The 13,403-nt window shown below is 34.1% G+C and overlaps 1 protein-coding gene across 3 annotated transcripts in view; it reads right to left on the reverse strand.

Moving 5' to 3' along the window:
• The window catches only part of Col11a1 (collagen type XI alpha 1 chain), a 165,360-nt gene that overhangs the window by 36,855 nt on the left and 115,102 nt on the right, over positions 1-13,403 (reverse strand). For all 3 annotated transcript variants that reach the window (XM_041650929.1, XM_041650914.1, XM_041650921.1), the window contains 7 exons: positions 12,912-13,019; positions 7,914-8,021; positions 7,031-7,084; positions 5,726-5,779; positions 5,149-5,256; positions 1,935-1,988; positions 19-72 (listed from right to left, as the gene is read on the reverse strand). In XM_041650929.1, coding sequence (XP_041506863.1) covers positions 19-72; positions 1,935-1,988; positions 5,149-5,256; positions 5,726-5,779; positions 7,031-7,084; positions 7,914-8,021; positions 12,912-13,019 — 540 coding nt within the window. The remainder of the gene's footprint in view (positions 1-18; positions 73-1,934; positions 1,989-5,148; positions 5,257-5,725; positions 5,780-7,030; positions 7,085-7,913; positions 8,022-12,911; positions 13,020-13,403) is intronic.

Here is a 13,403-nt window from a genome sequence, read left to right on the forward strand (position 1 = left end):
TACACTTCAATTACTTACATCACCTCCATTGGGACCCTGGGGGCCTCGTGGGCCAGGAGGACCTGGTGGACCCTAAAAAGGCAAAGAAACAACGTTTGCCAAGATCACATGCAAATGTGGTTAACTTTTTTATCTTTTAAGATAACTAAGATAGGCTATGAAATCACAGGCAGAAAAGAACACCAGGGTTACCAACAAGCTGGATGAAGACAATATCACATCACACCAGCAAATGACCCTTTACTAACTGATAGGAAATTAACACTTCAGAAAAAAACTAAAAGAATAGAAACACAGCACAGGAAGTCTACTGTTGGTATATAATATTGACAGTATAGGCAGTGACTTTATAAAAGAATATACCCAAGCATAAAGTAATTATAACATTGAAACCACAACAATAACAAAAAGAAAACCAACGATGGACTAGTTTTAGAACTAGGAAGTCAAATAAAAGAATATTTGTATTTTATTTGTGTAGCATGGTGGGGTATATGAATTCTCAGGTTTGACATTATAGAATTAGAAATATTTAGTTGTATTTCTACAATAAAGTTTCCATGTCCTGGATATACATTAAAATTATCACAGAACATTCCTTAAAACACTTCTGGCAACATCCCTACTTCTAGGTTGAAATTAAGATAGTTCAAAGTAAAGAAGTAAGTAAAAAAAGATGATAAAATATGAAATAAAGAGAATAGACTGTAGTGAATCCCTAGTCATTAATATTTTTTAAAATCTCAGTCAAATTCAATGCCACAATGGAAGCTTTTCCTATTCTGACCAATAGTATGCTCAAAGAGAATATATCAGTAACTCATGGAACCGCAGCACTCGATCTAGAAAAATGAACTGTAATATTTCTCTCGCTGCTTCAGAGTATGACCTACTCAGCCATGTATCCTATTTATTCCTCCAGTTGAGTTGCTGATTATAGGAATAATTTCAAAGTATATAATAAATCTGGGTGTTGCTCTTAAAGAGAAAGAAATGTAACTTTCAGCTGTAAAACTTCAAAATATGAGTAGATCCCATACCCAGGTGCAGGTGGTCAACACAAAGCAAACTCAATGGTATTTTTGTACATGTTTTTGTCCTAATGATATTTTTCTTGTATGTTTTGGTTTCTATTTTCTTGGGATTTTATGTTTCTTGGTTTTTTTGTTATTGGCATTGTTTGTTTTAAGAGAGAGGGCATGGAGTAGGTAGGTGGGAAGGGGTTGGGGAGGGGCAAATATGATCACAATATATAGTATAAAAATGTTTATTGACATAAATATTAAATATCTATTTTGAAGTAAAGCAAAATTGTCAGAAATGATGGAAGGAAAGCAATTAAGACTTCATCATATATAGGACCTCATCATATATAAGTTTCAAATACTTTGAGCAATTATTCCTTACCACATATATTTGAAAGTTTAGGTTGAGTTCTTAAAGTAAAAATGTCCTAGTTGATAATGAAAAAACATTTGTTACAATACTCAAACTAATAATAAATTCCTCATTAAACTCGGAAGTTGTTTCACAGGATGGTAAAATTTGATGCTTCTTGCATAGTGAGTAATTATAGACTTCCTATCTGAATGCTATGTATTTTTTACCTGTTCCACGCCAAAATTCCAAACCAAGAGATTCACAAGACACTAGTATGGAATTGGTTCACACAAATGGTTTAGATTCATTAAATATGGAAACCACCAAATGTTATATCAAGCACATGACATTATTCTGAAGTGGATGAAGATAAAAGATCAATATTTTTGAAATATATCAGCAGTTGATTATTACCAATGATCTGAAAAGGAAATAGAATTTAGCAGGAGAACAGCACAATTTCACAATAGTTTTGTCAACACTGATGAATTGTCATGAAGCTATGAGTAGTGTTGGCATGCACAATACCATTGAATCTGATAAACACAACTTACCATGGGTCCAACATCTCCATTTTCACCCTTTTCACCTGGCGGTCCTGGCAAACCCTGAGAAAATACAATGTAAAAGGATCTTGTTCGTGTACTTTAAAAGACAGATACATTTGAAGGATTTATAAATGGCTAGGGGAGCAAAATGCTTTCTTCACAGACATGACGACTTGTGTTGGGATCCTCCAAGCCTAAGTAATATCAGACATACTAGCACTGATATGTAACCCCAGTTTATAGAGAGAAGGGTTAGATAGGAGATGGCTTTGTTGGTCTATTAGGCAGCAGCAACACATCAGCAAACATTAAAAGAAATGTCTCAAACAGTAGAAGGCAGAACAAAACCTAAAGTTACCCATAACCTAAACCTACACACAACGAAAAATACTCATTTGTGCTCAAACATACACACACTGACTGCAAAGGCAAGAAAAAATACTCTCAATAAATTTATATACCAATAAGTAAATACCAAATTAATTAAGAACTTTAAAATTAATTTTCAGAAACAAAGATATATTAAAACACATATAGTCAACTGTTTCCTACATATTATAATATCTGACTATATTTACAAGTAAAGTCCAAGTTTTGAATAATATTTTAGGTTGAGTTTTGCTAAAATACATAAATCAATAAACAGATAAAATTTGATCTTACAAATAGCTAGCTCTTTTCTATTTCTATTATGCATATCTAGGTGAAGCATACATCAATATTGGAAGATAATTTTCATTTATACTCACTGCAAGCATGATTGTAAATGTCTTTTTAAAAAAACTTATGCATGTGACTTCCACCAGTTCAATAAAGTTGGCCAAAAGAAGAAGTATTTTATGTTATGTTTGACTGTATTTTGAACCAATTAAAGCAAGGTATTCTCATTATTAGAGATTATGGAGACATACTGAGTGAAATCATCTGGTTGCATGGAACAATTAAGCTAATGTTACCCCACCATTCCTCAGTCTTCATAGGTCCTAGTTTAGTCCTGATTCACAGAAGAAGCAGATCTGTTTTAATATTTTCATTTTAAGGTGATTTGATACATAAGTGAGAAACAAAAAATAAATTAGGTCAAGAATCTACAATTGCTACATTTTAAAAATTATAATGAAGCATATTGAATATATCATATATTCACAACCATATGAATATACAGATAAATAATAAATTTCAAGTATAAAGTCATTTATGTTAGATAAGATTTCATTACTTATGCTTATTGAAACTGCTAACATTTCATCATCCATGAAGATTCAATTAAACAATATAGATGTAATTTTGAAATTTCTAATTATATTAGCAGTTCTTATATCTGATTTGAAATAATGAAGCATTTTTTTCAAAATTTTATATAAATTGTTTCTTCATATCCTCATCATGGAAGGTAATTTCTAACTAGATATTTTCTATAAATTTTGATTATTCTGTTGATTCTATAAATATAAACTATAAAGTCACACCTTCAACCATGAGATTTATGGCTTAAAGGTTAATTTTACATGATTGAGAATAATCAGCTAAACTAATGGAGAATTCAGAAGTTAAAATAGTTACATATTTACGGCAACCTGACTTTATTTTCTACTTGTTATTTTTTAAAATGTGTTACTTTTCACATATGAAAAAAGATAAGCATTATTCATGATTTTATTATAATTATCTGAGAACATTAATATTTAAACAGAAAAAACAAGAAAGTAATGACTATTTACTAAACATAGTAATTATTCACTGACTTTTTTACAAAGGTGTATATATATATTATAATTTATAATACTGCATCAAAATGTAACTAGCAAAATTATATAATAAAATATTTAATATTAGAAATCAATACTTCTGTGATTTTATTTGTAAATATATATATTGTGTAATTTTTATATTTACAAATATAAAAATTATACACATATATATATATATTTATCCCAGTTTCATCTAACATACTATAACTTCATAAAATCGTAGGTATTGAGATTTAAATTGTTTTCCTTTTGCAAAATAATTAGTGTGAGGAAAGTAAGTATTATATAGTATCTGAATGTCACTTAAAATCAAGATATCATTGATCAACGTTGGAACAGATATGTACATAACAAGCAAGCAGAATAAGATAGACAGGTGCTCCAAAGGTTTGCAGGAACCAACAATGTCACCTTGAAAGGGAAAAAACAATTGGGAGGAGAAACTGGATACAATGATGCAATATTCTTCATGAGAACTTTGTGATAAATTGGAATAGAAGTTCTGGATCATTTAGCATTGATGTGGGAGTGTCATATATCAATCTGTTGATTTCATTGGTTAAGCAATAAAGAAACTGCTTGGTCCTCATAGGTTAAAACATAGGTGGGAGGAGAAAACAGAACAAAAGGCTGGGAGAAAGAAGCTGAGTCAGGAGTCGCCATGATTCTCTCATTCCAGGCAGATGCAGGTTAAGATCATTCCTGGTAAGCCAGCTCGTGGGCTACAGCAGATTATTAGAAATGGGCTAGTCCAGGTGCGAGAGCTAGCCTAGAAGAGGCTAGATAGAAATGGGCCAAGCGGTGTTTAAAAGAATATAGTTTTCGTGTAATTATTTCAGGTAAAGCTAGCCGTGGGGGCGGCCGGGTGCCGGGGATGCAGCCCCGCCATTCCTATTTCAACATAGCATTTTACAATTTAATATTTCTTTCTTCATATGCATTTCATAAACTATAGAATTATCATTTAAGCTATTTTTCTTGATATACCAGCTTATTTTGTCCATTACTTAACACTCGCTGCTGCAGTCAGTCTGCTACTTCATATTCTTTGAAATATTTGTCCTTCATATAAAATACTGATTCTTCTAGAGAACTATTTCAAGTGACTTCTTTTATCTACTAGAGCTACAAGTCTGTGCTTCATGTTTAAAACAAAAGGGCAATCGAGGTATAGCTTGATGTGTCAGAAACAAAAATCAAGCAGATGCATATTTGCATGCATGCTCAAAATTAATAATTCCTAATGAAAAAGAAGTAAAGCTTTGGTACACACACACACACACAAATATAAGCGCACACAGACTCTTGTACATGCAATTGCACACACATGTGAACTCACACACACACCATCCCCACATGAAGTGTGCACAGCATTTAATTTCACTTAGAAACCAGGGACACTGTTTTGTTTCCCTGCCCCTGGAAACTGGGAGTGAGCAGGCAGTGAAAACCATGCAGGGGTTTCTTACCTGAAGACCTATGGGTCCAGGAGGCCCTGGGAAGCCTCGTGCACCCTCATCACCTTTCTGTCCAAACATTCCCTGTTGTCCTCTGGGACCTGCTTCACCATCTCCTCCCTTGAGAACAGCAAGGTACATATCAGTATTGAAGAATACATAATGATACATGATTATAAAAACGGCAGCCAGATTTATAATCTACTAAAGAATTGCAAAGGAGACTCAAATCCCATGGTTTACTCCAACTAAGCCATTGTTTGGTTCACAAGCATTTTCTGTTTCTGTGGTTTAGTTGATTTTGACTTGATCATCTCACCAAATACAGTAAAAGTGATCCAGTAGAAAATATAATGCTCAAATTTATTAGATAATAAAGGATGTTATACTCTTATCTAAACTATGCCACATTTTTTAAAAATGTGGCTACATATATTAGATCACTTATGTGTGGCTCAGTGTTTAGCATATGAATAAACTTATTACTTCACAGTGTTACCTGGATATAGGAGTGACATAATTAAATCATAAATTTAATCATAGAGTTACAAGTCCCTAAATTGTGGATCAAAGAGGTATGAATACTTACAGCAATTCCAGGGGCACCAACAGGTCCTTGAAGACCTGGGGGACCAGGAGGGCCCTGAAGTAACAAACAAATCAGATATCTTCACATTAAAGCTTCTAAGGGATCAGTAAAATTAAACAAACAAAATGCAATGGCTGACCAAGATAAGCAATGACTGACCAAAGTAAACAGTGGTTAACTGAGATCTACTAAGCACCTCTGTACTCTTTTGGCAATTCAGAGATATGGCTTTTTTTTTTTTTGATTGTCCTGGAACTCACTTTGTAGATCGGACTGGCCTCAGCCTCAAAGAGATCCTCCTACCTCTACCTCCTGAGAGCTGTAATTGCTACAGCAATCATCAATTATTATATTACCTGAAGACTTATAGTTTCATATGTATAATCAAGATAAAATTGATATTTACTAAAAACATGAAAATGTTCCCCTCTGAAATTGTACATATCTAAAAAGAGATCTTCCCACTAACCTAAACCAATTTAAAGATGTGTGTGTGTGTGTGTATATATATATATATATGTGTGTGTGTGTGTGTGTGTGTGTGTGTGTGTGTCAGAAGGAGCACATAAAAATATACTATACCATTTTCTAATTATCAGCAGGGTTCTAAGATGCTGTACATCGAATATATTATTACATGAAAAATTTCTGTGCATACACATGTGTTACACATTTAAGTGCTTAAAACTACTTTGAACAATATATTTAAACAGGTAATGGATTATCCATGCATAGACACATCCTTTTGCTCTTGTATTAACTAATAACGCTTAGGATAAATGGAGTCTGTTGGTTTTAGTCTTTTGTCAACTTCATACAAGCGAGAGCCATTTACAAAGAGGAAAACTCAGTTGAGCAAATGCCCCCACAAGACTGAACTGTGTGAAAGATGGTGGGACATTTTCTTATTTGATGACTGATGTGAGAGAGTGAAGCCCATGAGAGGGGTTTTGGTACCCCTCAGCCTCTGGTCCTGAATGGTATAAAAAGTAGGCTGAGCAAGGTGTAAGAAGAAAGCCAGTAAGCAGCATTTCTCCATGGCCTCGGCAGCATAGGTTCCCTTTCCCTGCCTTATCAGGAGCATCTCCCCAAACCCATATACTATACATTTTCATTAAGGTAAAAGTTCTTTTGATTACTTTTTATATAAATCAACACACACTTATTTAAATTTATTTTTTTTTAAATTTACAGAACAATAACAACCTTGACAAAAGTCTGCTAGAGCTAAATGTTACTATGGAAAAGACCCATGTAAAGGGATTAAAAGGACGATGTTCTCTCACCAAGTCGCAAGGAACTCACATTTTCGCCTTTGTCCCCTTTGCTGCCCTTTTGGCCTGGTTCTCCGATTTCACCCTGGGTTTGAAAGATGCGTGTTAAAGCTGATTTCCAAGTCATCATATCTGAAATCTCATCATTATCATCCAATGTTAACATTTTACTGTCAATGTAGTTACATGCTAGTACTTAAAACTGTGCTCTCAATGTAGATGCCTCTGATTTCTATAAATGACCAATATTTAGGAAGAGGAGGTCAGCATAACTGTCAGGACTACAACTAGAAATACATCTTAAAAACTGATTTTGTCCTGAAAATCACCACCATAAGTGGAAGCACATTGACTTACATACATAATATATATATAAGCACATGGTAATCAAAATGTATTTTTCCTTTTCCCCCAGTTTTCCAAATAGTAAGAATATACGAACACTATTTCACAAAATTTCTACATATTACAGTAAAATTAGAAATTAACTTGAAACAATAAAATCCTACATTTTTGCATAAAAATCTGAGATTTATTATTCATATGTTGATAAAAAGGGGTTACCATTCTACTAAAGCTTATTCATAAATCTTATGGTACAAGTTCTCAGGACTAAACATGTATAGGTAATTGTATTCAATTTACACTACTTCAAGGAAGATAGTTTTTTAAAAGAGAAATTATTGTTCTTTTAACATACTTATGCTTCAGTTCTGTATGCTGTTTTATAGAAAGCACATTTCTTAACTTTGTAAGGCATATAATATTTTTGGTTACACAAAGGTATCAAAAACTGAAAAAGATAAAACCACAAATCTTCCACGTTAGATTTAATTTTTGATTAATTATGGAGTGCCTGAGAAATCACTTATTGTGCTTTGGTATGATAGACTATCACAAAGGATAACACCAACCTTGTCTCCATCCTCACCAGGAGAGCCAGCAGGACCAGCAGGGCCTGGAAGACCCACAGGGCCTTGGATTCCATCTCTACCTGCAGGGCCTTGAGGACCCTTCTCTCCCTGCGGTGAAAAGACAATATGTCATTAATTGCTGTAAGAAACCCATAAAGGTTCTATACGGTTTAGAAACAATACATACATAAAATAACACAAACATAGCTCTACACATTTTAGTTCTTATATTTGGAAAAGAAATAATTTAAGCTTTCTGGAAAACAAATTGGAAATTGTAAAGAACAACCAGAAACAATGAGTTGCACTCTGCAGGTAATTAATAATACCAGGAAGACTTGCATCACTTTTAATAATTTATAGGTCTGTATCTATACTCTATAAAATTTATTAGAACAGTTGAAAAAATATTTTAAAAATATTTTTTTCCTAACAAATCCTGGCAAATCAGACAGGTACCGTCTTTCTGGATATATACCTTGCCTTTCCCAAACTAATGAGATTTCAGCAGATCTTAGACTTAAACAAACATAAAATTTTATGATGTACTTTAATATGCAATGGGTTACCCCTTTTTACAGGTATATTGTGTATTCTTTGAGTTTGATTTTGTGTCTCCTTTTCCTGATGCCAAACAGCATGTGTGTTGACTTTCTCTTCCTCTATGGTTTTGTTTGTTCCTCTCTGGCAGTACCATTGTTTTTCTATTTGTAAGTTTATGTACAAAGATAGAACCTTGTTGATGAAAAAAAAAAACTTCTATTGCTATAAAAAATATGCTTTCAGGCTTTAAAATATATATATAGTATTTTTCCATACTATAATATTTGGCGACAATGTTCTAGATTGTATGCAATGATTGTTCTCTCATTTCATTAACTGAGAAGATGCAAGCGATCAATTGTCCTGCCTTTCTGTCACCCACTTACCTCACAGTATCCTAACCCTTTATGCTGATGCATGTTTATGTGTTCTGCCTCTAGTTCCCTCTTTCAAACAATATTTTATTAGAGCTAGGTATCAAATTCAGGGTCACACGACTGCTAGGAATTCCATTGACCATTAGTCATCTACATAAATGTTCTTGTCAAATATATATCGCCTTTCTCTAAGCTCCTAAAGTAACTTGCTGCTATCACACACTCATGTCTTTTTCTTCCTCTCACGTCATCTTACCACGACATTCAAAGAGCCAGTCAGGTTATATAACCTATAGCATGAGGTGAACGTAATTGCTTATCATTCCTCGAAGTGAGCAGTGGCCTCACTGTGATGCTTTGTGTTAACTGCCTGCTTGACACAAGTTAGAATAATGTAGGTGAAGGCTTTGGCCATGTCTGTGGGGGATTGTCTTGATTACATTAATTGGGATGGAAAAATCTTGTGCACTGTGGTTGACACCATTTCTGGGCTGCTGCATTAGATGCTGTGAGTGGAGAATGTCTAACTAAGCAATACGCACACTTTCACCCTTGGCTCTCTGCTTTTTTGAGGTACAAAGTGATCAGCTATTTCAAGCTGTTGCTGCCTTCATTTCCCCCATAATGATTGTTGGTTCCTTGAACAATGAGTTAAATAAATCCTTTCTCTGAGAAGTTGCTTATCTCAGAGTATTTTATCACATAAATAGGAAAAGAAACTAAGACACTACCTTGATCTAGTTCTTACTGGCACCCAATGACATCTAATGGCCAGAGAAATCACATAGCTCTGCTACAAATGTAAAAATTTACAAATGGAAATTTTGTTACTGCTTTTGTTTTGCTAAATTTATGCAACTCAACCTTTATCATAACTCCTAGACTGCATCCTTCCTCACTCAAAAGCTCACATATGTTATTTTCTGGTCTTTGTTTCATCCATTTTATCACTGTTCTGGTTCACACAGTGAGGATTATTGTGATGCTGATGGCTATTTACTGAAAACAACCCAACTCTATATGATGTTTAGAACTGTAACTGCACATAACACTCAAATTCCTTTGACTGTCTTATTTTCAGACATGGGAAATAGGCTCTGAAGTTAAGAACATAAATGTAATTATGAACTAAAATTTATTTAGTCATTATTTATAAGAGAACAGAGCTCTCAACTCAGTTCTGAGTAGAAGCCAACAGTCTTCTTCAACTTCAATATTTTCAGTTCCCATTCTTTGTTTTCTTTAAAATTTTTACTTCTCATTTATCTCATTTTTATTGGGAAATAAACACATGTCTTCATGGTTGACTAATCAAGAGAGGGATTGCATCCAATCCCATGAGTACTTTTAACTACTGCACTCTTCCTTGAGCTCCATTCACGATCACTCACCCTCCTTCTCTGTATGTGCTCATAGAGCTAACCATCCATACGGAAACATTACCACCAAGTGTCTATTTTCTCTGCTTCTGATGGAGTCTTCCACAATGCATATCCATAATGCTCCTCTTTAGTTTGATTACAGATCTCTGCTCTCTATCTCAACTCTACCTCACATGAAAATAGAGTATGTTAGTTCTAAACCTATTATTCCAAATGGCATGGCAGGTTGACAGTCTGACCCCCACCATTCTAAAATCACTGCAAACACATGCTTATATTACAGAAAAAACTATTTAAACCTGGTTTTACTAGAAATTAATGGCTCCTGTTGTCCAGTTCACATTTAGTTAAAATATTGACCTTGCTTTGTTTCATACTGATGTTTCCTCATCTCACGTTACTACAACTGCACTGCCAAAAAATATTAAACTAATAGAACTTATCTATAATCTGAGGATGTGTGTGGCAGGCATTTATACAAATCATAATTTTCTTTAGGAATCAGTTACACAATCAAAATATTTATCCTCAAATGATAAGTTGAAAAAGGTTTATCTTCCCTTCCCAATCCCACCTCCAAAAGTTTCTAACAGACTGAAAATTCCGAGATCATATTTGGGCCATAATTATCACTGTGAGTGGGTATTCTGTACAGTTTTGGATTTTGTTTTCTATTTTGCTTTCCTTTCAAGATGCTGGGTTTTTAATGAAAGTGTACTACGAGCTTGACTTCCACATGGTCTAACATGCCTCTTTTACTTCATCTAAACCTATATCTTTTGTAGTTATTTCATATTTCAACTCAGGACAAAATTTATATTTGTAATTGGGCAAACAGAATATATTGGCCAACATTTCTGTGAAGTTTCACAAGACTTTTTCATGAATATCTTTGGGTAGTGTGACCCAACAATGCCAGAACTAACTTCTGTTAATAGATACAAGCTGATATCTTCCTTAAAATACTACTTAGTTCAGTATCTACCAGTTAGGTTTTTTTCATTAACTATTTGAAAAATGAAAAGTACAAAATATGAATATATTTGTAGTTTTAGGTATGAAAAAAATGAAAGTCTAGTTGAGCAAGGATTTCATGGTTCCACTAGCCATGATATGACCCACTTTCAAAACTTGTAGGGCCTCAGTCTGCTTCTTAAATAATTTTTCATAAGTCTCTGTAAATTAAATTGTAAAATGACTGGCAGTACTTTTTGACTTTGGTATTTGGTTAAGTATTTACTTTATAAACCAAAATATATATTCACTTGAAATCATAGGATTGAATACATTATCATCATAGAACTTACATTTTCAATTTGCATGAAAAGCAACAAAGTTCCTTTCATCTGTATTCATCCTTTATTCCACAAGTAATGTATGCCCTAAAATTTTTTAACTAACTGGAATCAAAGACATTGAGCATCTTTTTCTTTAAGAGTATAGTATAAAACATATGGCCTCAGAAAAATTCTCAGTAAAAAATATGCAATATGCCTTTGCTGGAAAGCAAAACGTGTACACAACAGTGTCAAGATCAAATTCTAACATTCTGATTGAATTACAAAAACATCAGTAGGATTACCAGGGTCTGAACATGTTCCCCAAATGCATAGCATAAAGATCACTGTCTAAACAATAATTAGAATGCTGGGCCTAATGAGAGATATTATTCCACAGGGCAAAGAGAAACGATGGCCTTAGAAATAGGTTGAGTGAATTGTTACAGAAGTAAATAGCTATAAAAGGGTTTTGCCCACTTTTAGACTTTCATTGTCTTAGAATAGAATAACATGAGGGCTTCCCAAGATGAAGACCCTACGTTTTGAATTTCTCAGCATCCACACTATGGATAAGAATATTGTGTTCACTACGAACTATCCACTGCAGTATATCACAGGACATGAATATAATGTAAGAAAAAGTATGGACAATGAGAATAATTACATTCCTGAATCTGAAGACAGTAAATAAATGACAGAGATATTTGAATTACTAGTTCAAACTCAACTGATTATCTCACACCTTACAGGAAAAAGTATTAAGTTATATGTTATGGGAATCATAGCACATTTTAATCTATATTGATTTAATTAGTTTGTGATTCATCTTAGAAGATGCTTTACAAAATTCAATATGATTGAATCAAAAACAGAACCAAAAGAGACAAACCTAATAAACATAATAAAGTCCACAGTAATTGAGATACAAAAAGTTTGCTTTGAATGAATATGGCTTGAAATAATCACATGTTTCTTATTTCACTCACCAAAGAGCAAAACTCAAATTACATGAGAATCTCAAGTGTGTCCTGTGTGAATCATGGACTCACCTGAGATGGAAGTTGTGTTCTGAACATGGTAAAACGTTCAACATCTTTCTACTGTAGAGCAGTGAGGTATATAAAGTTTAATCAAAACTCCCATTTTACTGCTTTAATGAAAAAATTAGAAGCCTTTACCATTAATAGCATTCCACTCCCTCACAGATATCAGGGTTTCATAACTTGTGAGAAAACGCCATCCAGTTTAATTGAATTTTAAGTTCCTCTATTGTAAGAATACAAGGAGCTGTCTTGACATGCCAGGCACATATGCAGGGAGCATGCAGTGGAGCATGAAGAGCTGATATTCCTGAATAAAATGTAATCTTGTGTGTGGGTTGCCAGTGTCATTTATTTATCCCTCAACACTACTTACAGGAGCACCTTTTTCTCCAGCTGGACCAGGAGGGCCCTGGGGGCCTGGACGACCTGGCAAACCAATTGGGCCTGCTGAACCTGCAGAGCCTCGCTCTCCTGGAGAACCCTAGACCAGGGGAATGAGGATATTTTGTCATTAGTGGGGAGAACAGATACTGTTATACAAATCACCTATTTAACCATAAAAACATCATCTACTCAAAAATTGTCAAGCGAAATCTGAGATAATTTTAATAATTCAAGAAATAGTATACCCATCACTTGAGGGATGAAATGTTGATTCCAGTATTGAGTGTGGATGGTGACATTAAGGAATTTTGATAAGCCGGGAGGTGTGATGCACGCGTTTAAACCCAGCACTCAGGAGGCAGAGGCAGGTGATCTCTGTGAGTTCAAGGCCAGCCTGGTCTACAAGAGCTAGTTCCAAGACAGGCTCCAAAGCTACAGAGAAACCCTGTCTCAAAAAACCAAAAAATCCAAACTGAAGAAA

The sequence above is a fragment of the Microtus oregoni genome, unplaced genomic scaffold (assembly GCF_018167655.1).
Source record: "Microtus oregoni isolate MIOR12 unplaced genomic scaffold, Mior012 000000F_ref0000247, whole genome shotgun sequence".
NCBI classification, from domain to species: domain Eukaryota; kingdom Metazoa; phylum Chordata; class Mammalia; order Rodentia; family Cricetidae; genus Microtus; species Microtus oregoni.